Below are 27,127 nucleotides of genomic sequence, written 5' to 3'. Positions count from 1 at the left end.
CCTCTCCAAATGCCAGCCAAGGAAGGGGCAGGATTAGAGGGCGCCACTGAGGTCCAGCATCTGGGATGGATTAGAACCCATTTAACCACAGCAGGGGCTCAGCCCAAGGAGCAAGAGAGGGGCCTGGAAGGAGAAACTCCTGAGAGGCCCACTGGCCACGGCTGACCCTGCCTCTTTCTTAAGGCCACTCCCTGAGCTGTGGGCACACAGACCCTCTTCTGCCTGCCCCACCTCACCTCCCAGCCTCCTTTACTGGGAGGCAAAGAAGGAAACTCTGGAATAACACTGAGGTGGTTTCAGTAGGAGAGTACACTTCAAAAGAGATGCTACAAGAACAATGCTTAAACCAGAGCATGAGCTGCTCAAAAGGATTTCTGGCAGCCTGGGGTGTGCATCCTCCCCCACATGCTCTGTGTCTGGGGCCTTTGGAGCTTCTGGTCAGGCCTGTGAACTCAGCATGTCCCTGCCCTACGATCCTGAGCAATACATCCTGAGGCCATCAGTGCCATTCGTCCCCAGGGTTCCCAGTACAGAGAAGGCCACGCTGCTTCTCTCCACATCCCCGCTTCTTCCTCCCTGTGCCGGGGCTGATGGGAATCCCCGGCCCTTCTCACGTCAAATGAAACGATAGATGAAAACACTCAGTGCTCTCTGGCTGTAGGGGAAATGCTATCACTTTAGAGAATCCTAAGATCTCATGTCTTCACTGACAGTTTTTCAATATGAAACAGCCTATTTCTTTATTGCTCAAAATCAAATTAAAGCTGGCTGTGTCCTCTCCCACTCGGGGTGGTGGGAAGTACCACCTCAGACACGGCTGGCGGAGCACCCCACATTTATTGGGGTTCTGCAGCCCAAGACATTCAGGGAAGACTGTCGGGACTCGGGCCACCTCAGGTCTGCAGAGAAGAGAAGCTGGCAGCTCTGAGGGCTGGCAGGAGCTGGGCTTCCACTCAGCTCTGAGACTGCCTCTCTGGCACCCATACACTCCTCCTTGCCTTTAGCATCTGGCCCCTCGGGGTCTGTGGGGGCTTAGATTTCCCTGGAAGTCATGATTTCCTCGGTTCTCCCTCACTGAGTCCCTCCAAGTGTCTCCTCTCCTCCAGCCTCGTGCCACATCCAACCCATCTCCCCACCCCCTCACCCCCACACCTTCCTCCACCCTGGGCCCCAGGGCTCAGGGGCAAGCGTTGTATGGTTCAGCAGGTCCCAGACCCGAGGTCCACAACAGCCCCTTGGACTGTTCCTGGGGTCTTCCATGCCCCAAGGATGACCAGCAAGCTCCACCCTTCTGAAACAGAAAACAAAAAGTGCTGAATTTTTACATCTTGCTAATTATAGTCTGAAAAAAAGTCCTTCAGTTAGCCAGTTACAAAAATCACAGCACGTCAAAGCTGAAAGATGTTCAAGACCAGCTCTAGGGCAGTTCCTCACTTTGCAGAAGATAAAACAGGACAAGAGAGGTCCCAGAAGTTGGCCAAGGTCACAAAGACAGGTGGCAGGAAGCAACAGGAACTAGAACTCAGATCTCTCTCCTTTGCACCACAACTGCTCAATAAGAAAAAACAGACAAACAAAAAACCCACCTTTGGCCAAAATAACACATGCTGGTGTAGCCAGAAATGGTGAACAACCTAGTCCCTCTCCTGCTGATTTCCGCAATAAGGCAGTTATGAACCCATGAGATGTACCTGTCCCTGTGACACGTGTGCACATCGACTGTGTCAGAAAAGGTGATCCCTCTAAATAAATGAACAAACACGTGGATGCTAATTGAGGATTAGCATCATCTCCCATCAATGTTAATATGCTTTGGTTACTTGCAATTCCCTTTTGTAAATCTGAGGGAAACATCATTGCCCAAATTAGCTCTTTTCAGTCAATAAAGGCCATATCAGCATTCTGTGGTTTGTGTTTGCTTACTGCTTATTTAGAGGGAGGTCAGATGAGAAGTTGGGCAGCCTGCACTTGATTTCCATTTCACTGAAGACAGGTGAGGGGAGGAGCTCCTAAGTCGTTCCCCCCCCTCTCCCCCCACCCACCGCGGCTGTGGTTGAGTCAGGCTCACAGAGCTGAGCCGAAGCACAGCCTGGAGCACCAACTACCTCCACAGTGGCCTCCCCTGAAGGACTGGCCCAGATGGGTGAACTGATTTGGGTGGCTCCAAGGTCTTCCCCTGCCAGGAACTCTGAGTCCTGTTCTCAGGGCTGCCTGCGTATCATGTCCCCTCCGCTCTTGCCCACCCACTGAAGTGGCCTTCATTCCCCAGTCACTCTCTCTCCCCCACGTTCTTTCTCAGCACTGAGAGGGCTCTTCCACGTTTGTCTGGCTCCCCTGCTGGCAGGGAAGCTCCACGCCCACAGCAACCCTCACCACCTGCTTCCCCTGCAGCCCCAGCGCTGACATCACAGGCGCCCGATATTTGGTGAAGAACGAAGGCAGGAAGGAAAGTCTGAGCTGATAAGGCCATGGGAGTATTGTCTAAGTAAGGGCAAGGGGAGGCCATCTCGGGGTCCCAAGTCTTGCCTCTCTAGAGTTCTACTGCGAAGAGGAAAAGATCAGTCTTTGAAATCAGACTTATATCCAAATCCCACCTTCTTTCGCCAGGGGCAGAATAATTTGGGCCTTGATAGTTTAACCAACTAGAGCCTCAGTTTCCTAACCCGCAAACTGGGGGGAAGGACACCGATCAGGTTAAGTGCCTGGCCCAGTGCTGGGTCAAAGAGGGGGTTGACCGTTCCCAGACCGCCACCAACCCCGAGTCACACTACGGACAGCCTGGGCCCCAACGTGGACTCCCTCCCTCTTCCCTTGGCTTCAAGTGCAGGACGCCGGTCCTGAGGAACCCATGGAAGCAGCGGCGCGCCACCCCGAGCCGCAGCCTCGGCCGCCCCGGCCCAGCCCCTTCCGGGTCACGGCCGCTGGCTCCAGCCCCGCAAGGGTCACGGGTCCCGGCGCGGACGGGCCCGACCAGCGGCTCGCGACCGATTCGGGGTCGCGGACCGGACTTCTGTGGGGACCTCATTGGCATCACGGCCCCTCATCCCAAAAGTGCACTCCCGCGAGCACACGTGGCCCCCCGTAGTCTCTGCGGGCTACTACGCCGCCGCGTTCCCCTCCGCCGCGGCCGGAGAGAGGCCACAATCCCACCCTCCGCGCCCCGCCCGGCCGGAGCGGAAGAGGCGCGCAGGCAGCGCGCACCACGTGACCGAGCGTGACTGCCGGCCCTGCAGACACGCGCGGAGGTCGGGCGGGCAGAGGGACAATTTCCCATGGTTCCTTCATTTGCATATGCGGTGTAAGAAGGTTAGGGAGACAATTATATTTAATTTGGCAGTAATCACAAAGATACAGTTATAGCATACGTGAAACAGAAGGGCATAACGAGTACTTTGGGATTAAAAAATTGTGCACAATATAGTTACCATAAGTGTAAAAGTTTTGATACTTTGAACTTTATATACCGTCCGAGAAAAACCACTAATCGTGCTCGCTTCGGCAGCACATATACTAAAATTGGAACGATACAGAGAAGATTAGCATGGCCCCTGCGCAAGGATGACACGCAAATTCGTGAAGCGTTCCATATTTTAGACCTAAGTTTACCCCGGTGCACAGTTTGCAGCTCGATGCAAGCACAGTTCACCTACAGGTTCGATGTTGTGTTTGACAGAAAGGAAACTGGTGCCAGGAGATGGAATAAAGGGAGGTAGCGTGTAGTCAGTTTTATCCGTTTTTTGTGCTTTTTACATCTGGCCCGCCGGCTCCCAGTCTTTTCCATCTTGCCTCTGCTTCCCCTGCACTAACCTGAGTTCTACGGTACCTTACACTTACGACAATGGCCGTGCCAAAGTTGATCCATTTCAGGTCCAAAATATTACAGGACCTTAGTGCTACGATAAACATAAGGTGTACTATAACAGGAACTTGCAACAAGGCTGACTCCTCATGCTGCCTCTGAATCTTAAAAAAAATAATGCCCATTCCTTGAGCGTCCACTATGTGCCAGGGGCTTCACCAATATCTCATTTTAATATTCCTGACAGCCTTGCCGTGTAGGTATTACTGTCACCACTTCACAGGAGACACTGAGACGTAAAGCAACCTGGGCATAATCGTGTAACTAGTAAGTTGCCGAGGCAACGCCTGATGAAACAGGCCTTTAGAGGCACAGACCCTGAAAAGATCAGTGTCCTGCCCCCAGGTAATTCATTTGCAAAAAGCACAGCCCTAATTAGTAAAATGAGAAGAAAAATAAAATCCAACAAAGTTCAGATTTCCTGTGATGACTTTGTCGATGTTTTTTGAACTACCAATTTCTTTCCAGGAGAGAAATGTTAGTGCATATGCTTTGCTGGTGCCTGAGCACGCACGTAGTCCTCCTGGCGGTCTCTGCCGCCGCAAGACGCCTAAATCGGTTTGCCTCCAGCGGCGACCGCAGCCAGGGCAGGCAGACGCAGAGCCCCAGAGCCGCCCCAGGGCAGGGGCGGGTCCTCTCCCGGCGGGCGCTCGGAGCTGCCGAGCAGCGTTCCATCAGGGATCCATTTCTGTTCTCTTCAGAGGTGAGTTGATCCTTTTCAGGTAACAGCCGAGAATAGGAGTCTGTGGGACCTCTTGTTGCGCCTTCTCCTCGGCTCACGGCCTCCAGTGCATGGTGTTAGAGGGCAATCTTTACTTTTCTTTCTTCCAAACATGCCTGGTTCTTTGGAGGCCACTTGGGTAACTGGGTGAGTAGTTTTAAAGGTCTCCTTCTGGGATGCCAAATAAGGAAACGACCAACGTTGGTGTGGCTCTCTCTCCTTCTAAAGAAACTTCTCGTTTTTCTTGGCATGACCGTTGTCTCACAGCAGAAATTAGGAAAGACACAGGCAATTCCTATAGTTCTGGAAAAGCCAGAGCCCTGGCTGATTCTCCTGGCTCTGCACAGTTCTATGCAGTAGGGACCCCTTTCCTCCTCCTGTTACACATGAGGGAGCTGAGGCACAGAGAGATTCAATGACTTGCCCAATGTCACACAACTAGTCAACTGCAGAGAAGGGATTGAGACCCAGGAAATCTGGCTATAGAGTTTGTGCTCTTAACCAATCACTATGCTGCCTTTGGGGGTGTAGAGTGGGAGGTAAGGCTGTTTAGAATTAATGGAAAGAGCATGCAGGTCCAGTTCTGCTTCTGTTGGCTTTCTGAATTCAAGGACAGGAGTCCAATTTTTGTGAAGGATCAAGGCTATACTTTAGATCAGGGTAGCTGGGAAAGGATGGACAAGTACGTGCCCAGTGACCTTGCAAGATGTGAGAGAGTGAAGGAGCACCCTCTCTGGGATGCAGCTGGAGGAGGAAGCAAGTTTTCCTGTTCTAGGTTGACAATCACTTACCTGACACCTGCCCCCAAAACTAATCCTACTTGATGAAGGATCTTCTTAGCAGTAAGCCTGTGCTTAATTAACCTCATGCAAATGAGCTTAATTGCTTCCCAGTAGCTGTTGTCCAGAAGCACCTAGGGATTCCTTCCCTCACACATTTCCAGCACCCAGACGAACCACGAAGTTGGAACCCATTCATCTAGATACCTGTCGATCCCCTCTGATGTGTGGGGCCCTGTGTTGGAGGTCACAGGAAGAGCCAGATATGGCGCCTGTAGCCGAGGTACTCACAGTCCTGTGGGAAACAGAAACACACAACCAAGGATAGCTCGGGAAGGTGAGCACTAACTTCAAGAACCAAGTGCGGTGGGAACACAGAAGTTAATCCCAGGAGTCCAAAGAGTCTTCCAGATGTCTTTTGCCGACAGGTTACCCCAATTTGCAGAGGAAGTGGAGGTGAGGAGCGATCTACTGGTTTATCCCAGGGGAGTGAAAAATCAAGCAACCTCCAGCGTCGCTCAGTTTTTCCCCCCTGGGTTTGCTGGGACAGGTGAAGACAAAGACCACCTCTCCCACCGGGCGTCCCTATGAGGAATCCGGAGTTCTCCTGCTGAAAAAGGAGGGAGAGGTCGAAGGGGCATGTTTACCTGGTTCTTTACTCCCAGACCTCGGACTCCAGAGCCCGACCTTCTGCGGGCACCGCCGGGGGCGGGGGTGCGGAGCCAAACGCCGCCAAAGAACAGCTGGGAGGATATTCTGTGCCCCACAGCCGGTTCCCAATTCCCCAAGCCCCATTTCCACCCCCCCACCCCCCCAAGACAAGGCGCCCTAGTCTGGGGCCTTTGGTCGTTGACTGTAATGCCTAAAATGTGTCGCAAGGTGGCAACGTTGTGGCGAGAAATAGACAAAAAATCCTGGGTTCTTTTTTTTCAAAGCATATTTTCCCTATTAATGTTTCATTTAACTTAATTAGAATCTGGTAAACTAATTAAAGTAGCTACGAGCCCCGCAATCAGCAATAATTCGTATAATTATTGATAATTACATCCATACCAATCGTTTGGTTATTAACATTTCGGGGGGAACAAACCACATCTGAAGGGAAACAGAAACACACAACCAAGGATGCGGAGCCCAGGAAGGTTTTTGCGACAAAGCTTTCTGGGTCGGATCCGCCTACACTCCAATCCGCAGAGATTCTGGCCCAGGTGGGGCACCCTTTCGGGCAGGCCCCGGCTGCCTACGGCGCTTTTCTCCCCTTTGGGGAATTCGGAAAGGAAAGGTACAAAGGAGTATTTGCTAGGCTCCTCTATGTGGGCCGCAGCCACAGAACTTCCTGCCTGGGTAGTAACTGCTATTCCCATTTTACAGAGAAGGAAAGCGCGGCTTCCAAAGTGAGGTTACATCTGGGGGGAACGGCGCGGGCACTCTCCAACACGTACGCTGCCCGGCCCTGTCCCAGCTCCGCTCGCCCCTGGCAAGCCCTGGGGACGTAAGTCACTTCCTCTCTGGACCGCAGTTTCACCGCTGGTGAAACACTGGAGAACTGATCTGGTTGGTTCCACCCATAGGAGACGTTACCGCTCCCTGGCGGGTCGCTGCTGGGAGATCGCACGTCCCGAGGCGACTTCATCCCTCGGCGACGCCTCAGTTTGCCCCGCGCCCTCACAGCCATTATCTTTCTGATGTCCTCTCTGTGTGTAGCCCTTGGAATATCCCGGGACTTCAGGGGTCGGAGACCCGGCGCAGGGAGCTTTGCGGCCTGGCTTCGCGCCATGCCCTCGCAGATGGGCTCTCGGCCCGCGCTCCTTCCGGGCAGCCCAGAGCGCGCCCCTGCTCGCCGCCTCCGCCCCGGGCCCCCTAGACGACCCGCCACGAAACTTCCCGGCCCGAGCAGCTACCCCGGCGGCGCGGGACCGCACGCCCGCCTCCAGGGTCCCAGCCCGGGCGCCCCGCGCCGCCCCAAGATGCGCAGTGAGAGCCTGGGGGGTCGGGAGGGCGGGGTCGTCGGGGCGCTGCCCTGCTCTCTGCTGCCTTCCCAGAGCGCTTCCACACGCCGCCGGCGACAGAGGCCTGAATGTTATTGCACAGAGGCTGCAACGGTGGCCTCAGAAGCATACAGGGCGCGGCACAGCACCCTGCTAGTCAGCCGAGGAGGTCAAACTGGAAATCAGGGCTGAAGGACTCCCAATGCTGTGCCCTTTCCCACTCCACCCATACTTTCCTCCCTCTCGCCCCACTTTCCATCTTTCATCTGTAGCCCAACCAGCAGGCGCGCTGTGGAAACTGAGGCCTACCGGAGGCCCGCGGTAAGGTGAGGCCTCAGCAACCGCGGCGCGGGCGCGTCCCCCGCCCCCGCCCCGGGACCTGGGGAGCCCCGCGACCCGGACACCTGCAGCCGGTGGACCTCACCTTCCTCCTAAGGCTCCTGTCCGCAAACTCACTCGGACTAAAATGGACGGAACGTTAGAATCCGCCAGGGCTCCCTCCCGTCGGGCAGCGGCGGGGCAGGCGGGAGGGCACGCGCGCACGAGCGTCGAGTCTCGCTCTTCCTTTCCAGGCCTGCCCGGCGCAGGCCCATCCTGCGTGCCTCGCCCCCCGACCCCGCTCCAGCGCTCCAGGGCCAGGCCGGCGGTGGCCGCTCTGCTTGGCAGTTCTGGGCAGGGCGCCGTGCAAACTATAAGGAAACAGCGTCCGGCCTCCGAGCGCCCTGGAGTGACTTCCCCGAAGGGGCAGGCGTGGAAATGGGCACGAATAAACTCTGGGCCCCTGCGAGCGTCAGAGGGAAGAGTCAGAGACCTCAGCGCCAGGAACCATGCGGTCGTAGTCCTCTTTCCCCGGCGAAAGCCCAAGGGAGGGTCCTAAACCCAGGGAGGGGGTGGCCTGTGGGGCACGCTGGGTGTGTCTGAAGGACTGGGGGTGAGGTCGGGCGCTTCTTGCTGCCCACCTCAGCGGACGCGATCCTCAGCCAGGGCACCCAGAACCCGAGCTATGGTCCCCACGCCCCACCTGTTGCGCAGCCCTCAGCCCGCCTCCGTTCCACCTGCCTCCGCGCCCCCCCCACTCCACCCCCTCACCTCCACCCCCCCACCTCCCATCTCCACAGCCCCAGGAAGTGACGGATTTTTTTTTTTTATTAAAAACAAAAAAGTCACGGATACAGGGTGGTCTCTCCAAACAGGCTCAAGGTGGTCTCTATCTCGTGAGTCAGTTGTCGCCCTTTTTAAAGTGCTGTTACATCAAGAGGTTACAACAAAAAGTAGATAAAGCAAAACCCAAAGGGGAATGCAAAACGGGACTGGAGTAGGTCCAGGAGAAGGAAGCAAAATAACTTACTGTATAAATAAATAAGTGAACCCACTACTGAAGCAAGAGACTCACAGTACATTTATATCCATTGCACATAGCCACTTTGTCATCAGGACCAAGTTTCAGAAGTGGACGGGACACGGGAGCGCAGGGCCAGCGCCAGCGGAGTTGCTACATTGTAATCACAATTCGGGGTCCGAGGCTGTACCGGGGTGGGGAGAGGCCCCCTTCTCCCCTTTCTTACTCCCTTCGGTCCAGTTAACCCCATGAGGTCCGATGCCCTGGAGTTTAACCGTGGGGCCAGGTAGTATTTACACTTGGAAACAGAGACGGGCTCCTGGGCCAGGGCGCCCGGGAGGGGGCGGGCAAGGCCGAGGCGCCCCGGAGGAGGGCAGGCGGGCGGGAGGCTGTATTTACATCGGTCCGAATGGCTTGTTCCTCGCTCTCGGCCGCCGCGGCCGCGGGTATTTACAAGAAGAGAGCAGCATGGCTTGAGGGCTCGTGGGGAGGCCGGCCCGGCCCTAGGGTAACAGCGGGGGCTTGAAGGAGCAGTTGCCAGAGCAGTGGCGGGGCGTCAGCATCTTGCAGGAGAAGTGGTGCAGGGCGTCGTGGGCTTCTGGAGAGACAGTCGGGCGGGCAACACTGGGTGCCTCGTCTGTCTGCCTCACCTGGCCCGGGCGGTCCACCCGCCCCCCTCCTCTGCCCGCTAAGGTCTCAACCACACGCTTCCGGCTCAGGGGTTCTTAAGCGAGCGGATCAGAAGGTAGGAGGATAGGAGAGAGATTCTGGCGACTCAGAATCACTGCTTTGGTTCAATAGCCCCATTTTACGGAACAGGAAACTGAGGCACAGTAAGAGGGACGTCGATCTGCCCAAGGCCAGATTTGGACCCCACGGCGAATTTCCCAATGCCCAGGGCCCAAGGGGCTCTTTCTCCCTCTCCTACCGTTCTAGAGTCATTTCCCCACTAAAATCAATTCCAATTCCCACCTCTCAGCGTCTGACCCAGGTAGACCTGGCCTTCCTCTCTCACTAGCCTCGTCATTCATTCTTTCATTCATTGGATCCATCATTCATTCGACGGTACAGCCACCCCTGGCACCCCTCCTATCTTTGTTCCCCGGCTTCCGCACCTTTTAATTTCTGCTGGATGGCATAGCGCGCCTTCCGCTCCTGGTCGAGTTCGTTACACAGGGTGTCTGGAAGACATGGAGAGGGGCCGGGGAGGAAATGAGACCACCCTCGGGCCGGCGGAGGTCACAGCCCGGGCCTCACCCTCTCCCCAGCGCTCTTCCTCTCGCGGAAACAAGGCGGGGGACCGAGGGAGGGGGCATCAACACTCCAAACTGCAGCCTGGCGAGGGAGGAAATGGCCTGGGATGGCGCTTAAAGGCAGACGGATCTAACCAAAATTAAAGCAAACTTAGGCATTACTTCCCAGGTAATTTTACGCCTCGATTTTTAATTTAGAAACCATGGAAATTGCCGCGATAAGAAGTTCAATCACTCCATGTAATGATGCCTGCAAGCCGTTTGCTGGGCTCGCTTGCCATTCTGAGGCTAATCAGAGTATACAAAGGATATTAAATAAAGAAAATAATTGTTAAATTACCTTCAATTTAAATCCAAATGACTGAGCCAACATTGCGGCTCCTGCCAGACGAGAGGCAGTTACGGCCCGTGCGCGCGCTCACCTGACTCCCGTCTTACCTCTGACAATTTGCAGCTGTTGCACCATTTCTTCTCGATAAGCCAATTCCCTCTTCATTTGATCCTGAAAATTATCTGTGCAAATTGATTAAGTGAGAGCTGTTACGCACAGCTCCCTCCCTCGGCCCCATTTCCCCACTCCCCACCCCCGCCCCCGCCCCCTCAGTCTCTGGCCTAGCGGGAAACCCCAGAAAAGGAGAGTCGGCGGCTCTCGCAGGGCGCGCAGCGGCAGCTGCCCGCACTGGGGTCCCGGAGTGAGATCTGGGCGCGCAGAAGCAAGGCTCTGGCGTGGGGTGGGGTGGGTCGAGATAGGGGTACCTTTAAGACTCTGAAATTCTCGCTCTAGCTTCTTGCGGAGCTCCATTTGCTCCAGGAGCAGTTTTTGCAATTCGTCTGTAAAGGTGCGAGAGTGGGAAGTAAAGGAGAGGGATGTGGAGAATTCAGGGGGCCCAGAAGTCACGCAAGTCCTGCCCTAGCCTGTAGCCCTGAGACCGGAGTCTGGGAGGGTGGGCCCCAGAAGGTAGAGGTCCTTAGCACTCAGTTTTCCCATTTGCTTTCAAAGGATTTGGGCCAGGAAAAGGCTAGGAGATAGATTGCCCAGGAGAATCAATTCAGGATGGCAGAACACATGTTGGACTTCTAGGCGCTGACTCCAGGCGCTAACCAGCCTGGCATCAGCTTTAAGTTGTTTCTAACTCCCTAACCTTACAGGTTGGTCCAGGAGGACTCAATTTACTCCTTCAAATGACAGACCTAATCTTTCCCTTCAATAATACACAGCAGGGAGAATCTGGTCAAAGCCTTGGAATGCTGCCCCCCCCACCCTCACCCCCCACCCCAGCCCCCGGGAAAAATACATACATTCACAACAGCCTGTTTTCAGCTTGAGGAAGTCCTCAGACCCCAAATCCATGCTAAGAACCCTCACATAAAGCACCACTGACTTTGAAAGTAATTGCATATTCTGTAAATCTGTAACTAGGAAGAGTGGAAGACCACCAACGCTTCTCTCCCTCCCCCACCAATTTCCAAGCCCATCCCTGGGCTGGTTTGGGGTGGGGGGGCAGGTGGGTGTGGAAAGCCCCTTTAGTGCCCTCAGAAACCAGCTCCACAGGGGCGGTAGGGGGCTGCCCTGACCATGGAGCCGTTGGCTTCTCGGTCCTTCCCATGGGAAGGCTTCCTGAGAAATCCCGCCCCAGCAGGTGCTGAGAAAACACCAACAGGGGAGACGGAAGAGCAAAGTGGCTTTAGAGGCTCCCTCCTCTGTGCCTCAAGCCACACTCCCCCTTGCGGGCTGAGCAGCAACCCCAGGATCCCATTCTGAAAACAAGCTCCATCTCCACCCCATTTAGGCTGGGGTGATTATGCATTAATTACAGGAAAAAATTAACCTCTCAGACATTCCTAAAGTAAATGCCTCCTTGTAATCTTCCTATTCAGAAAAACTCATTTTCCATGTGGTTGGGAGATTCAGATTGTCCTCTCCGATTGTCCACATGCATCAAGTTCTGAGCATCATTACTCATTTCTCTTTCTCACTGGGTTATTCAGACAGGCCTGGCCTTGGGAACCCAAACTTCCAATGAACCTCTGGGGGTTTGGTTCACTCTCCCCACCCCCACCCACATACAGACCTCTGTGCCAGGATAATGTGTCCAGAGGACTATCCTTCAGCTCAGTGGAAACTGATTCCTCAGAGCCCTGTCTTCTCAGACTCACTCCTACAGGAATAACACCCTCTACAAGGAGGGCCCATCTCCCTCAAGCACAGTGCACCCCCATTCCACAGATTTAACCTCACCTCTGGCCAGGTTCTCGATGTCTTTCTCCACTAGCTGAGTTCCTGTGACATCCAGAGTGAGCCCATCTTCACCTGGGATACAAGGGCAGGTAAGAGGGATTCTGTCTTGGAAGAGGCCTTGGGAGGGGAGGAGAGAGCTTCCCTGGAACTATGCTAAGACCTACTCCAGGCCCTCTGTCTTCAGAGGAGACAGTTACAGTATCCAGTATCACCCACCTTCCAAGCCATCATTTTAGGAGCGTAGCCATCATTCTAGAGAGTGACCCATTATAGGAGAGTGGACCCCGGGGGAAGATAGGCTCTTAGGGCAGAAAGTGCCCTGTGACCTGTTTTATGTGGGTGATAGTGTCCCTCATTTCCTCTTAGTACACCTCTTCCCTTACCCGGAAGAGCCCCCAACTCAGGAAACATGGCCTGCACCTCGCCTGCGCTGTTGAAATATTTATCTGCCAGCGCAAGAGGGGATGAGCAGCCGCCTACGCTTGATCGAAAGCCTTCCTCGCAAGCTGCAGCCAGTAGGGACCTGGGCGACCTAGGCCCCAGTTCCCGGTGGGGGAGGTGCTCGACAGTCCTAGAGCTCACCTCGGTCTGTAGTTGCGGGACTTGGCTGGGAGATGCTCCTTTGGTCTGGATAGGATTTCCTCGTTTCCAAATCGTCGGCGGTCGAGTGATTGTCTTCCTTTTCTGGCTCTTTAAGGCAATAAACCGAGTTTCAAGGAGAGGCAAAGAAACCGTGACCCCGATACGGCCAGAGCTGCCGCGGTCGGGGCGCCCCAGCCCTAATTAAAAGCGTCCTGGCCGCCGCTGGTTCCCGGCTGTGCGCCTGGGCTCGCACCCTCAGGCTTTGGGCCGGCCCCGCCTCCCCCGCGCGCGGTCTGCTCATCTCGGGCTCCACGCCCCCTCCCCAGCCCCTCAGAAAAGAACAAGACGAGCAGCCGAGCCCACCAGGGACGAGCGACCTACATCGCGCGCAGATACTGGGGCACCGCGAGCGCGCGTGGCCGCCGGCTCTGCCTGGGCCGCTCCCGCCGAGAACGTGGCCCAGGCGGCGACCCGCGGCGTGGTGTCGGAGGGGGAGACATCCTCCTGGGCTCGGCCTGCCCGGATTTCCGAGGCCCACAGCCCCTCTTCTGCGAGCCGCTGGGTCCCGCGCGCACGTGCAGGGATCCCCCCCGCGTTGGGCCGCAGCCACCGCAGCACCTCAGGGGTATCCCAAGCGCGCGGCCCAGCGCCTCCACCCTCCGCTCGCACCCGGCCGGACCACGGGGGACCTCGCGGCCAAAAACACTTGCTGAATAAATGAGACGACTTGAAGGGGGTGCCAGGCGTGATTTTTAAAAGGTTTTAAGCCAGTGTCTGAGGTGTACGTGAGCGTGTGTATGTGTGGTGGAGAGGGCGGCTTGTTGTTGTCAGGTAACCAAACGATGGAAGTTGTTGCGAGTTCTCGCTTAGCTTCCTTTTTCTTCCGTTATTTTTCTTTCCCTCTCCCTCCTTCTGTCGCTGTCTCTGCCTCTCTCTCTCTCCTCTCGTCTTCCCTCCCAGGCCTCCCCTGGCCCCGGCCCGCTGCCTGCGGTCCCCCCTTCGCATTGGCCAGCGACCTCGGCAGGGGGGCTGGGGGCGTTACCGTGGGCCTCGGGGGTGCAGAGGTAGGAGGCTGCGGGCACCAGCGCCGCCGCCGCGCTCTTCACGTGCTCGTCCCGCTCGGGCGCATACACCTGCCGCGGCCGAGAAATGACAGGCGGTTAAGGGGGCGCTTAGCGGTGGCTCCGAGCTGCCCAGCCCAGCGCCGCGGCCCGGCCGGGAGGAAACGCTGAAGGGGTGGCGGAGGTCGGCTCGCCCGCGGGACCGGAGCGCCCTCGGAGGCCGCATCACTGTTGTAGATTCAGGGTAGTTATTAGCGCCCTCGAGAAAATTATCCGAAACACAAAGCGGCTCCCAAGCCAAGGGACGTTCAAGGCCGCCCGCACCCCCTTCGCCTGCCTCCTTTTAGGCATCTTCCCTCCCGCCCGCACCCCGTCCCCAGCATAAATGACGCCTTTCGCATCCGGCTAATGACTCGTGTTTTAATGGACCGAATGGAAATGTACAGGTGTGCGCACCCACTTTCAGATGGCCAACGGTTCCGGCTCAGCTGCCCACCCCGCACCCGAACCTGCGGTCCTGCCAACCTGAGAGCCCCTCTCCCACCCGCACACCGTCTTGACAGCTTTCTATCAACGACCCCTGCGGTTCTCAAGGCAGGAGTTCGAACAGACTTGGAAAACTACGAGTTGGGGTGGAGGAAGATTCTGACGACCCCATACTGCTGAGTCCCGGCTTGGGGGAGAGGTCGCCCTCTCCTCTCCTTATCCGCTCTTCTTCCCTGGGGCTCTGATCCCCATCCAGGCGGGCATGCTGCAGGCCTGGCCTCGAGAGCGCTTTTCTCTGGCTTTGGGTCCCTTTCTTTCCTCCGCATTCTCCCACCAGACCCCTTTTATTTGTCTCCTTCTGTCTCCGTGTGACTGACGGTCTCTGCCTGTCTTCTCCCCACTCCCATCAACAAAAACGCAGCACACGCGTTTCTCAGGCCTGGCCCCCAGAGCTCCCAAAACCCTCAGTCGAGGGTTCCCGCGAGCCCAGCTCCACAGCGCTCCCGAAGCTGGGCCTACCCAGAGCATCCAGGGCTTGGCGCTCGAACGCCCGCTCAGAACAAAATTCCCAACCCCCACCAGGCCAGGGCCTGCCCCACATCCTCGCGGTGCCCAGGGGTAAGCGGGGAGGAGCCATCAGCGGGGCGTGCGCGGGGCTCACCTTGGCCGGCGCAGGGACCCCCAGCGGCCCGCAAGGCTCTCGCAGCTCATAGCCGCTGCTGGGCGAGCTCCTCTCAGGTCTCCGCACCACGTCGTCGGCCGCCAGGTCCCCAAATGCGGACCGGCCGGCTGGGGGTAGCCCCGGGCGGCGCCGGGGACGAGGGCTATCACCGTCGGGAGAGTCTGTGGGGCCGTCGGCGCCCGAGGAGGTGGTAGATGGGGGCCCTGCGGGCTGATCGCCGTCCGGGCCGCCTCCCGTGCTGGGCGCGCCGGCACCACCGGGCTCGGTCCCGTCCAGGGCGCCCTCGTCGTCGGGGAAGCGGTTGGACTCCACGTCCACCTCGGGCTCGTCGGCAGTGTCCACGTCGGGCGAGGCGGAGTGGTAGCTGGAGCTGCCCTCGCTCAGAAAGTCCGGGCTCACATACCCGCCGCCCGACCCCGCGCCCGGCCCCGGCCCACGAGCGGGCCCCGCGCCGTACGCGTCGCGGGCGCTACCGTAGAGCTTGGCAATGCTCTCGGCGTCCTTGACCACAGGCCGGAAGGCCGACACGTAGGAGCCTTTGCGCGCGGGCGGCGGCGGGGGCAGTGGGCCCAGCGGCGGCGGCAGCGCCTCCTCCGCCCCGTCCTCGTCCAGCGGCCCGCGGGACAGCGCGCTCGGGCAGCGCTCCTCTGCGCCCAGGACGCCCTCCTTAGCCGGCTCGGCACCGTCCAGGGGCTCGGGGCCGCCGCCACCTGCAGCAGCCGCCGCCGCCGCCGCTGCCGCCGCTACAGCGGCCGCCACGGCCTTGGCTTGGCTCTGCGCAGCTGGATAGGGCGGCACCGGGAGGCTGCCTGCGGCGGGCCAGAACATGGGGAACGTCGGGTACACAGTGGCTGCGGCGGCCGCTGCAGCCACGGCCGCTGCGTCCTTGGCTGCCCCGGAGGGCTGGTGACCCCAGAACATGGCGCCGCCGCCTGGGCCAGCCCCGGCCCCCGGGGGCAAGTGGCCGGTTCCTGGGCCGCCCGCGCCTCCGCCAGTGCCCGCGCCCCCGCCGGTCCCGGTGCCTGGGCCGCCCTTGGGTTCGCCCGCACCTAGTACGGAGTCGTCCTTTTTGGGGCAGAGGCCGAAGGCCGTGGGGAAGCCGTAGGGATGAGGGAAAAGCGGCGGGGGCAGCTTCTGCAAAAGGCCAAAGCCCTTGCTGGGTACTGGGATCACCGGGTAGCTGCGTACGCCGGCGCCGCCACCAGGCCCTCCAGGGCCCGTAGGGCCGCCGGCTCCCGCTGCCAGACCAAGTCCTCGTTGTGGGTGGGGAGGAGGCGGCCCAGGAGGCCCAGTGGCCTCATCTTCGCTACAGCGCAGGCTTTTGTGGGGCGGCGGGCCTGGGGCCATCTCCGCGCTGCACCCCGGGCCGCCCCCGCCGCCGCCGCCGCCAGCACCACCTTTCCCCTGCCCACCCGACCCGCCATTAGCGCCGCCGCCGCCGCCTCCTTGCAGCGAGAAGGTCCGCTTGCGTGTACCACCATTGAACATGGCCTTGACGTCCTCCCAAGCGTGGCTTAATTCGTCTGTGGCTGACTTGTCACTGAGTTTGAGGTGACGGCGCCACGAGTTGAAGTTGGCGGCGTCAGGCTGCGTATACTTGGCGTCGGGTGTGCGGTGCGAGTGGAAGATGAACTTGTTCGGCGAGAAGTACATGCTGCAATAGCCGCACTTGATGCACTTGGCACGCGAGCTGTTGTAACGCGCGGGGATGAAGCTGCCACGCGAGCCCCACGCGCACTCGTGCACCACATCGAAGGCGAAGTTCTCGGGCAGCTTGGGTGGCTTGTGCTCGCCCAGGAACGACTTGCACAGGCGTTCGGCCTCGCGCTTCGTGATCATGCCGCAGCGGCGCGACGATATGGGCATGGCCCCGGCCCGACGCAGAATCTCCAGCTGCACCGGCGTGCATTGCACGCACGTGATGCCCAGGGCCACGCGGCGATTATGGATCTCATTGTAGCTGTAGTTCTTGAGGAGGGTGTTGGAGATCTGCGCCAAGCACAGGCGCTCCTGGCCGTCGATGACCAGAGACACTATAGGCACCCCATACAGCGACGTCTCGCCCACCTGGTTGGGTTTGAGAGCGCTGGAGCCCGAGTAGGGCTGCAGCTCCTGCTTCGAGTTGGGCGAGGAGTTGCCCTCGCGCCCCGGCCCCAGCTGAGTGGTGAGAGTCTCCATGCCGCCGCTCCTGCGAAACAGAGAAAGCAGAGAGCAGATAAGCCATTTTCAGCGCCGCGGCGGTTCGGGCCCGCCCAGCAGGGCGCGCCGAGTCGGGCGCGCAGGGAAACTTGGCAATGGGGAGTCCCAGCTCATTCGCCCCCTGGACGCCTTTTGTTATTCAGATGCCTGCTGGCGTCGGAACAAAAGCCCCCGGGGTTTGGGGGAGGGGAAGGGGTAATTGAGACCTCAGGAATGCCCTGGCAGCTAGGATTGGGGAAGAAGTGGGGCTCAGAGACGGAGAATGACTTGCCCAAGGCCACACAGCAAAGCCATTGCGGAACCCAGGCTTTCAGGCGCCCAAATCCGTGCGCCTTCGGCCACCCTCGCAGCCTGCCGCCCTACCCGCCCGGGTCCTGAAGCCCGGACTTCGGGGACAGGCCGCCCCTCTGCTCAGTCGCGCATGCACGCGGGCGGGCGGGCGGGCGGGAGCAGCGCAGGGAGGGGTAGTAGCGGGAAGGGGCGGTCACTGCCCATCTCCAGCAGCAGGGGGCGGGGGGGGCAAGGAGAAGGAGGAGGGTCTCGAGGCAGGAGGGGGGTGAGGGGAGCGAAGAGGCTGAGGCGACTGCTGTTCGCCGTGCTGAACCCGACTCTCTCCAAAGCTCGCCGTGCGCGCCCAGCCCCGGGGCAGCCCCCACCGCACCCAGCTTTGTGCCGGCTCCTCGGGATAACAGCCCTGGTTTCCGCAAACTCGAGCTTCTCCTCTCACGCCCGGAGCCCCGCGTTCGTTGTTCAGAAAGATTCGGGCTGGAAATATAAGCTGTTTTCTTTCCAGCCATCAGTGGGACCAGGGTCACGCAGTTCCTAACCACATTTTCTGCATTTTTAGCTGCGTTCCAGGCCAAAGCTGGTTTCCATCCGGGTCAGCGCGTGGGACGGAGAGGTTCTCAAGGAAGTTTCTCAGGAGCCACTTCTCCTTTGCTTCTAACTGCCCACTTCCTAAGGTTTCCTCCTTCAGATATGCCTCTCCCCCTCAGGCCAAATGCACTCTCCAGGCTCTGGGCTTCCTCTTTTGGAGGGGTGTCTCCTCTCTGAGTATCCTTCATGTCGGGCTGTCCCAGCTCATATGTGCTGAGTGGAATCCTGGCTGGTCTCCGAAACCACCACGACAACGCTCCAGGTCAAAAGTTGGTGCGGTCCCGCGCTCTGCTCTCTGGCGGAGGGAGGGAGGCAGCCGTGTCTGCGGACCTCAGCAGCGAGAGGAGCCGGGGGCTGATGCTTGGGGCCCACTAGGTGGCCTGGCCCAACCACGTGTCCTCAGACACGGAAGGCTCCTACCCGGCCCACAGCTGCAGGCACTCCTGCGGCCCAGGCAGCCCAACCCTAAGGGCCCCTTCCCTAAACTCGGCAGGAAACACAAATCCATTTTCAGAGGGGCAGCTCCAGCCGGACAGGGGATCCGAGTTCAAAAGCGTTCAAGGAGGAGACTGGGATCTTCTGTCTGTCTGTCTCCCCCTCTCTTTCTGCTTCTCCAGGTGCCCCTCATCTGTCGATCTTATCTGTCCCTGAGCTGTCTGTCTCTCGCAGCTCGCTCCTCTTTCTCCCATCTGTCTTCATTCCTTCTTCAAGTATCAAGCTATGTATCTGTTATCTGTTTCATCTTTATCTCTGCGGATCGAATTGAAACAAGTTGACCCTCCTTTAGCGTGAAGTCCCTTGTAACATTTTAGGAGGCAAAAACACTGTCCTAACTCCCTGGCTGAGCGGTCAGCAAGACAAGCCCCACACCCCTCTGAAGGGCTCTCAGGCGGGCTGGGGAGGTGGCCGGGCGCCGCGGCTCTGAGAAATGACGGTCTTCTCGGTCTCCCGAAATCGGCAAGTGTGCCCTGCCCGCATACAGTGAAAGGATGACCCCCAGCTGAGCGCATCGTCCCCAAGCTGAGGGTCTGGGGTCCCCGCGAGGTTTTCCCGAGTGGGAGGAGGGGGCTCCGGGCTCCGGAGCCAGGAAAACGGGGGCCCTAGGAAAGGAACCGAATTTCGAGGACCAGAGCAGAAAGCCCGGGCAAAAGGCTGTACGCAGCGACAAGGAGCAGCGGCCAGGGCGGCTCGGGGAGTCCTCGCCGGTTCCTGGGGCTTGAGGGGTGAGCTTGGAGAGGGCGATGAGGCGGGAGGCGGGCAGCGGTGGGAGTGAGGCGATGGAGTCTTTAGGTATAATAATAAAAACAAACAGCCACAAGAACCCAAATCGGAACTAAACGAAAAAAGCTGTACGGGAAGGGCGCGAAGGTGGCGAGTGAGCCGACGCGGGTACTCACCGTGCGGCGGCGGCTGGAGCCGGGCGAGCGGTGAGCCGAGGTGCGCGGCGGGCGGAGCGGCGGGCGGGAGTCCGGGATCCGTCGGGCTCTCCGGGTGACGGCGCGGCCCCTCCCCGCGCGCGCGCACAGCCGCGCTCCCGGGCTCCCGGCGCTCACACCCGCGGCCCCGCCGGCCCCTCCCGCGCGGCGCCCGCTCTCAGCAGGCGCGGGGCGCAAAGGCCCCGGGCGCGGAGAAGTGTGCCCTGCGCCGCTGCCCCCGCGGCCCCGGACGGGCCCAGAGCGGAGGCCGAAGCCTGGAGCGCATGGCGCGGCGACGAGCACGGCGCGGTCACAGCCAGAGTGGTGAGGCCGGCGCGGGGCGGGCGAGCCTGACAGCTGCGAGCCGGGGCGCCACACCCACCGCCCGCGCAGTCGCTCGCGCCCTCCCGGGGTCCGCTAGCCCGCGGGCCACGCGCCGCGCCTGCCGCCTCCACGCACCCCCGGGCCTGCGCGCCCCAGGTAAGTTGCCGCACACCTGCGCCCTGCCCCCGGCACCTGCGGCCCACGCTCGCCAAAGGGGCCAGGAGAGAGGAAGGGCCCGGGGCCGCGAAGTTTGTCCCCAGGAACGAAGTGGGGAGGGCCCAGCGCTCCCCGCCAAGGGGCCAGGATCGAGCCAGGCCTAGGCCGGGTGATGGGGCTAAGGGAGGGCTCACAGAAGAAAGGGGCGCGGGGAGGAGTACCTCACTTTCAGGCCAGGGCAGTGCAGCCTGAAAGTGGTCCTGGGGAGCCAGCAGGGTTACCAGCGGCTGGGGCAGAGACCAGAGTGTGGGGTGAGAGGGTGTGACAGCTGGGAAGGGGCAGAACCAACTCCCCCGCCGCTTCTGACTTGGATGGGAACCGTCAGGACAGCTCCAGCCTGGAGAGGAGCGACCTCCCTCCTCTTTCATGGAGCAGTGGATTCGGGAACGGGGTTTGAAGGGGCCCCCGGCCTTGAACGCCTCCCCCCACCGACATCAAAGGGCCCAGGGCGGGACCCATGTCATTGCTGGGAGATACCTGGGGTCAGGTACTGTCTAGTTGACTGCTGGACTACTCTCTAGCTCTCTTGCTAACTCAGTTTCCCGTCAGTGGTCCACCCCCTGACGCTGCAGACTGCCCCTTGGCATCTTTTCTCTTCCCGAAGCTCCGTTTCTCTCCATCCCTCTCTCCTCTTTCTGTCGGTTTCCGTCTTCATTCTTTCCCCCGACTACCCCATTGCGTCCCCGTGTTCTCCCTCTCAATCTCGGTCTCTACTTCATTTGAGCACCCCTCCCTCTTTGCTCGCATCCGGGCGCCCTCTTGCCTCTCCCCCCGCCCCCCAGTGGCATTAAGTGTCCTTAATGGACACGTTAATTAAACTGTAATTAATCATACTGTCCGGCCCAAGTTTGAACAATTACCCTAATCAAACAGAAGTTAATAATGGCAGGGATGGCCTGGGGCACGGCGGGCCGCCCGGGCAGGGGGCGCGGCAGCCACGGCGGCTACCGACGGTGGCAGCAACGGCGAGCGAAGCCTGTCCTTGGAGCCCGGGCGGCGCCATAAATCTTCCGCGGCCAGCGGCGCGGGGTCGCCCTGCCCCCGCCCCCTCGTTTTCCCTCTCGCTCCGGGTTGCCGGCCCTCTCCCCTCCTGCATTCCGGCTCCTCTGGGGCTTGTCTCCCCTTCTTGCCTCTCGCTTTTCTCTTCTCCGCGGGCTCGCAGGGACCCTGGGAAAAGCCTGCGGGTGCGGGAACGGATCGCCCAGGCCTAACCGTCGGAGAGAGGGGGCGACTAGGCCCGGCCTGAGGACTCGTTTGCCACCTCCTTCTCCCCTTGGCTAAGGTGTCCTCTGAGGCCTCGAAAACTACCCCCAAGTTTGAGGGTTCTGTCTTCTGCGCGGAGTCTCTTCTAGAGCGAGTTCCTGCTTTTTAACCTCCCTCAGTCCCCGTCTTGGATCTCCCCGTCTTGCTCTCTTTTCTCCCAGAGCCTGCTCAGCCCTTCTCTCTCTGCTTCTGGCCCCTCCGTTGGCGCGTCTTTCCCAGGCTCTGCCTCTGTCCCGCACTGACTCTGACGCTCTCTACCCCCTCCCCCCCTTCACTTCCCCCCGAGGAAAACAAGAACCCATTTTCCGTCCCAGTCCGAGAGCCTCCCTGAGCCTCCACCTGCTAGTCCACCCTCCCTCGGCCTGGCCTCCCCCACCCCGTAATTACACTCCCGTTCGGTAATTATTCTTAGCCTCCTAATGATTTTTTAAAAGGCATCTCAGAATTCAGTGTGGTGGTGACAACGATTGCGGAGCCAGGACGCCCCCGGGGTAGTGGGGGGTGGGAGTGGAAAGAGGATGGGCAGGGTCCCCCTGAGCAGGGCCTGCCTGTCCTGCCTCTATTGTACTGCGAGGGCCAACAAGGCCTCGGGGCCGGCCTCTAGGGCGTTCCCGGCAGCCTGGCCGCGGGGCCCCAGAGACTTCTTAGACGCAAGTTCCCTCCCCAGGTTACCGTACCGGGGCCTTGCGGCGTCGCCTCGACGTCTCCGTTCAGCACCAAGCTGCGGACAGCTCCCTGCGCCGGCGTCCGGCTGTGCCGACCCACCTGACTCTGCCACCCGGTCTGAGACGGAGAAAGACTGACGGCGCGTGGAGAGACTGGGGAGGCGCCGCCGCCCGCTGGAGGGGTGTAGTCTCCGGGGAGCGGGTCTTGAGGGCCGGGCCTGGGCTCGGCTCTGGACCAGCGTCCAGTTGGTTAGTATCACCGCGAACCGCATTTTACAGTTTGCAGAGCCGGTTCTCACAAAGGCCCCGGGAATAGGTAGGGGTTATTTATTCCCATTTCACAGGCAGGAAACTGAGGGTCAGGCAGTGGAGGCCAACCCACCCAGGTTCCTCGGTCAATAAGGGACGCAGGCTGGCCTCCCAGCCCCCAAATCTCGTGCCGTGCACGCTGCCGCGAGGGCCTCTCTTGGGGAAGGGAAGGTAAGGAGGGTGCAGGCTGCGCAGCCACGAGGACCTTTTATCACCGCCCTCGCCACACTTTGTGCGGAGGAAACAGGCCTAGCGAAGCCAGGTCACCTGCCCAGGTTCAGCAGCCAGTGCGGGGCGGGGCTGAGACTTGAACTCGGGCTCCGATGGGGGAGGGTGGGACCCCTCTTTCTCAGAGCGGGCTCTGGGTCCTGCGGTCCCGTCTAGGGCTGGGGAGCCCGCGGGAGTCGGTGCCCTTGGTCTTCCTCACCCCCGTTAGCGCGGATTTTCTCTCTTTTATCCACGGGCGTGTGGCACCAAGGTCGGAGGCCGGACTCCGGATCAGGCACGCGCCTCGCGTGTCCCCCCACCCCAGCCGCGTCCGTGCTGCCTCGGCGTCCCAGGCGTCGCGTCCACGCGGCCGGGCGTCCCGCGCCCACACGGGCTCCGGCTTGGGCTTGGGCTGGGCGGCCGCGCCTCCTCCGCAAGCACATATCTTTTACCAGTTGAATTAACGGCAGTTTTCGTCAGTTAATTAGGTTTAATTTACATAATTAGTACAGTATAAAGAGGATTGGGGATAATCATGGGGTACGTAGCGCTTACTGTGTAAACACGTATTCTGAATTAAAAATCAGATGTAATTAAGGCGCGCAGGCCCTGTTTAGGCAGGGTTTTAATTGTAATGAATTTCTAATTAACACTCAATGATTGCCAAATGCAAAGGGCTGTAAAATTTTCTTGTAGTTTTGCTAATTTATTGTTTACTTAATATCTGGATATTAATCCGACGGCCAGATAGACTAGAGCCCCGCGCGGCGGCGGCCCCGGCGAGCGAAGGTGGCTGGGCGGGGCCTGCCGGCCGCAGCCCCAGCGCCGAGGCGAGGTCGCGGGGAGGCGGGGGCCCCAGAGTCCGCGAGAAGGTGCTCAGAGCGCCCGGCCCAGCTGACTCCGGGTGCGGACGGGAAGACTGAGGCTCCGGGAGGGCTGGGACTTGCCCGAGGCCTCACACTCTGGGGTCATGCCGCCCTGAGCCGGCTCTTCGGGATCAGAGGCGAGGCCAGCGCTCCTCCCAGCAACGGTTCCCCCGATCCTCGGACAGCACAAGGAGGAAGAAAAGTCGAGGCCTAGGTCCAGTTCTCCCACTGACCACCTGAGTGACCATGGACTTTGACTTGGCCTCGATATGTGCATCTGTAGAATGGACATGCTGACCGGCACTTTGCTGGAGTGAAGGATGCACCGTCCAAGAGGCCCAAGAGCACTACAGATGGACGTCTTTCTTCTGGAGCCCTGAGAGGGTGGAGGACCGGGCTTGAAGGGCTCTGCTGGGGGGTAAGTCACTTAAGCTTAGGGGAGGGGTAGGGGCAGAGCCGGGAGGCCTTGGGAATGATTTGAAGGCCATGAGGTCTAGCTATGTCCATCAGAGGGCTCTCTCTGCACTTGGGGGAGGGACTAAGCAGGGAGCCCAGGACCAAACTTCTTTGCCCCAAGGAGACATAGAGGCCCCAAGGCCAGAGTAGAGGTATTTGGGAAAGAGGGTGGGTGAGGAGCTCAGCTGACCCCAGCACTCCCCCTCACCCCAGATGTCTAGTTTGGGTCCCTGCCCATATCCCAGCAGCCCTGCCCCACCCCTCCCCGCCAAGGATTCCCCCCCCCCCCAAGCCTTAGCCTTGCCACAAGCCTCTTTCCAAGGTCCTTAGCACAGGCTAGACTGTGGGCACTTAGAAATTTCCTGCTAACCCAAGGAAACACACTAAGAAAATTCATTGGCACCCAGAGGCTTCTGCCGCACAGAGCAGGCTGCCTTGACCTCTCTCTCCAGTGCCTGTCAGAAGCCGCAGAGGCCTCTCCTGGACACTACACAGGGCCTCCTCAGAGCCTTCCTGAGCCCCTCGTCCCTCTCTGTCGCATGCTGTTTTATTTTCATCATTGGATTGTTCACTAGTTAATATTTCCTGATTAGTTATTTGTTTGTGAGTGTTTTCTGTTTCTCCCACTGGAATGTTTTCTTTGTTGTTGTATTCCCAGGGCCTAGCACACAGTAGGTGCCCAAATGTTTGTTGAATGAATGAGTGAACAGCATTTGAGTGTATGGGCTGTGAGCCCCAGCCCAGGTCCCAGCTGACTTGCTGGTCACAGTGATTGAATGCTGCCCTTGGCATCTGGTGGCCAATCTGGGTTTTCAAGAGTAGAAGGTTCTGTGCTCCCTGGTGATGTCTAGGAGGTTTGGGATTCCCGCCTTCCACACACACAAGGCTGCTCAGGCAGAGCCTGGGAGGCCTGTTCTCTGAGGAGGAGGGGTCGGGCGCTGGCAGACAGGTGTGGAGCAGCTGGTAGGCTTGCTGAGCTCTTCCTGGTTGTAAGGGGCTTCCTTCCCAGGGCCTCCTCTACTGAGCATGGTGGGGGAAGGGGCTGGAAAGAGAACAGATGTCATAAGGACTAAATAAGGTGCTGGGTGTAGGGCATATATCCAAGTCTGGGACTAGACTGAGGTCCCCAGGGCACAAAATTTAAGGAGGCATTCACTCTCAGGATCCTGAAAATCCTCCCCCAGTCCCAGCCCTGCACAAAGCAGACAGCGCAGAGTAGGTGCTCAGCACCTGTGGGTCCCCCCTCCGCTGACAGCCGCAGATCACTTCTGGATGCCTGCCTGAACATTGGTGGAGTCCAGTCAGCTTGCTGGGACAGGTCGAGCTTTATTGAGATATAATTCACATGCCATATAATTCACCTATTAAAAGTGTACAAGTCAATGGTTTTTCATATATTCAAAGAATTGTGCAACCATCACCACTATCAATTTCAGAATATTTTCATCACCCCAGAGAAAACTCCCCTACCCAACAGCTATCACCCCATCTCTCCACCCTCCCCGAACCCCTGGCAATGACTAATCTACTTTCTGTCTCTATAAATAATTTGCCTATTCTAGACACTTCATATAAATGGAAACATACAATATGTGGTCTTTTGTGTCTGGCTTCTTTCACTTAGCATGTTTTCAAGGTTCATCCATGTTGTAGCATGGATCAGCACTTCATTCCTTTTTATTGCCAAATAATATTCCATTGTATGGATATCCCACATTTCGTTTATCTGTTCATCCATTGATGAATATTTGGGTTGTTTCCACTTTTTGTCTATTATGAATGAAGGTGCTATGAAAGTTCATGTACAAGTTTTTGTGTGGCTGTATTTAATTTCTCTTGGGTATGCATCTAGGTGTAGAATTGCTGGGTCATATGGTTTAAGGAACTACCAAACTGGTTTTCCAAAGCACTGCACCATTGTACATTCCCACCAGTAATGTATTTCTGGGTTCTGATTTCTCCACGTCCTTGACAGCACTTGTTACTATCTGTCTTTTTTTATTATGGCATCCTATTGGGTGTGAAATAGTATCGCATTGTGGTTTTGACTTGCATTTCTCTGATGACTAATGATTTTGAGCATCTTTTCATGTGCTTATTAGCCATTTGTACATCTTCTTTGGAGAAATGCTTTGCCCACTTTTTCAATTGGGTAATTTGTATTTTTATTATAGAATTGAAAGCGTTCTTTATATATTCTAGATACAAGTCCCTTTTTAGTTGTATGGTTTGCAAATATCTTCTCCTGTAAGTTGTCTTTTCACTTTCTTTTTTGTTTTGTTTTGTGAGGAAGATTAGCCTTGAGCCAACATCCAATGCCAATCCTCCTCTTTTTTTGCTGAGGAAGATTGGCCCTGGGCTAACATCCGTGCCCATCTTCCTCTACTTTATATGGGACGCCGCCACAGCATGGCTTGACAAGCAGTGGGTCTGTCTGCGCCCGGGATCTGAACCTGTGAACCCGGGGCCACTGAAGCGAAGCGCGCACACTTTAACTGCTATGCCACTGGGCGGCCCCCTCTTTTCATTTTCTTAATGGTGTCCTTTGAAGCACAAAAGTTTTTAATTTTAATGACATCCAATTTATCTATTTTATTTTTTGCTGCTTGTACTTTTGGTGTAATATCTAAGAAGGCTTTGCTGAACCCAAAGTCATAAGATTTACTCCTATATTTTCTTTAAAGAACGTTATAGTTTTAGTGCTTACATTTAGGTCTATGATCCATTTTGAGTTAACTTTTGTGTATGATGTGAAGGAGAGACCCAAATTCATTATTTTGCATATGGACATCCAGTTGTCCCAGCACCACTTGTTGAAAAGATTATTCACTCCCCATTAAATTGTCTTGGCATCGCACTGGCTTTTCCGGTCTGGAGAAATGACTATCCTCCTTTCCCCAGAAGAGATGGGACCTCCTCAGAGAAGGGGCCCATCCAGCCTCCTCCCTCTGCCGACGCAAATGGAAGCTCACTGTAACTGCTCAGGAACCAGGAACCAGTCATTCTCCAGAAAATATTGGTGAGGCTTCTCTCCTTCCCCCTGCCCCCACTGATAATTCACTTCTCCCTTCCTCCTTCCGATGTACGTGGCATGCGCCTCTATTACCACACTGGCCTGGGATGGAGTGACTGTGGGGTGTTCTCTCTTACTGGAGTAAGAGTCCTAAGAGAACATAGCCTGCATCGTACAGGGCGGGAGCTATTGCTGAAGAAACAGCCTTCACTTCAGTCAGGTCCAGGTTTGAATCTTAGGTTCCCAAGTACTAAGTTATTTAAGTACTAAGTAGCTACTACTTCCTGACTGTGGCTTTGAGCAAATCACTTTACCTCTCTGAACCTCAG

At 57.9% G+C, this 27,127-nt stretch overlaps 1 protein-coding gene and 1 non-coding gene across 3 annotated transcripts; one reads left to right on the top strand and one right to left on the bottom strand.

Moving 5' to 3' along the window:
- The first annotated feature begins 3,486 nt into the window (after positions 1-3,486).
- Positions 3,487-3,593, top strand: LOC147917588 (U6 spliceosomal RNA). The gene has a single exon (XR_015551817.1). It is a non-coding gene; the product is annotated as a U6 spliceosomal RNA (small nuclear RNA).
- A 5,596-nt stretch (positions 3,594-9,189) lies between these two features.
- SKOR1 (SKI family transcriptional corepressor 1) lies at positions 9,190-17,482 on the bottom strand. 2 transcript variants are annotated; one of them, XM_087429132.1, is made up of 9 exons: positions 17,460-17,482; positions 14,969-17,177; positions 13,803-13,893; positions 12,761-12,868; positions 12,179-12,250; positions 10,696-10,770; positions 10,378-10,452; positions 9,802-9,867; positions 9,190-9,284 (listed from the first exon to the last, which is right to left on the bottom strand). In XM_087429132.1, exons 1-9 carry the CDS (start codon positions 17,480-17,482, stop codon positions 9,190-9,192), a joined length of 2,814 nt encoding a protein of 937 aa, XP_087285258.1. The 2 variants fall into 2 exon arrangements, with proteins under 2 accessions (XP_087285258.1, XP_087285257.1); XM_087429131.1 differs by lacking the exon at positions 17,460-17,482 and having other exon boundaries at positions 12,179-12,295; positions 14,969-17,170.
- Between the last annotated feature and the right edge of the window lie 9,645 nt (positions 17,483-27,127).

This window comes from Ceratotherium simum, chromosome 3 (assembly GCF_057802395.1).
Source record: "Ceratotherium simum simum isolate JZ-2026a chromosome 3, ASM5780239v1, whole genome shotgun sequence".
NCBI classification, from domain to species: domain Eukaryota; kingdom Metazoa; phylum Chordata; class Mammalia; order Perissodactyla; family Rhinocerotidae; genus Ceratotherium; species Ceratotherium simum.
This window is presented reverse-complemented; position numbering and strand designations above follow the sequence as displayed.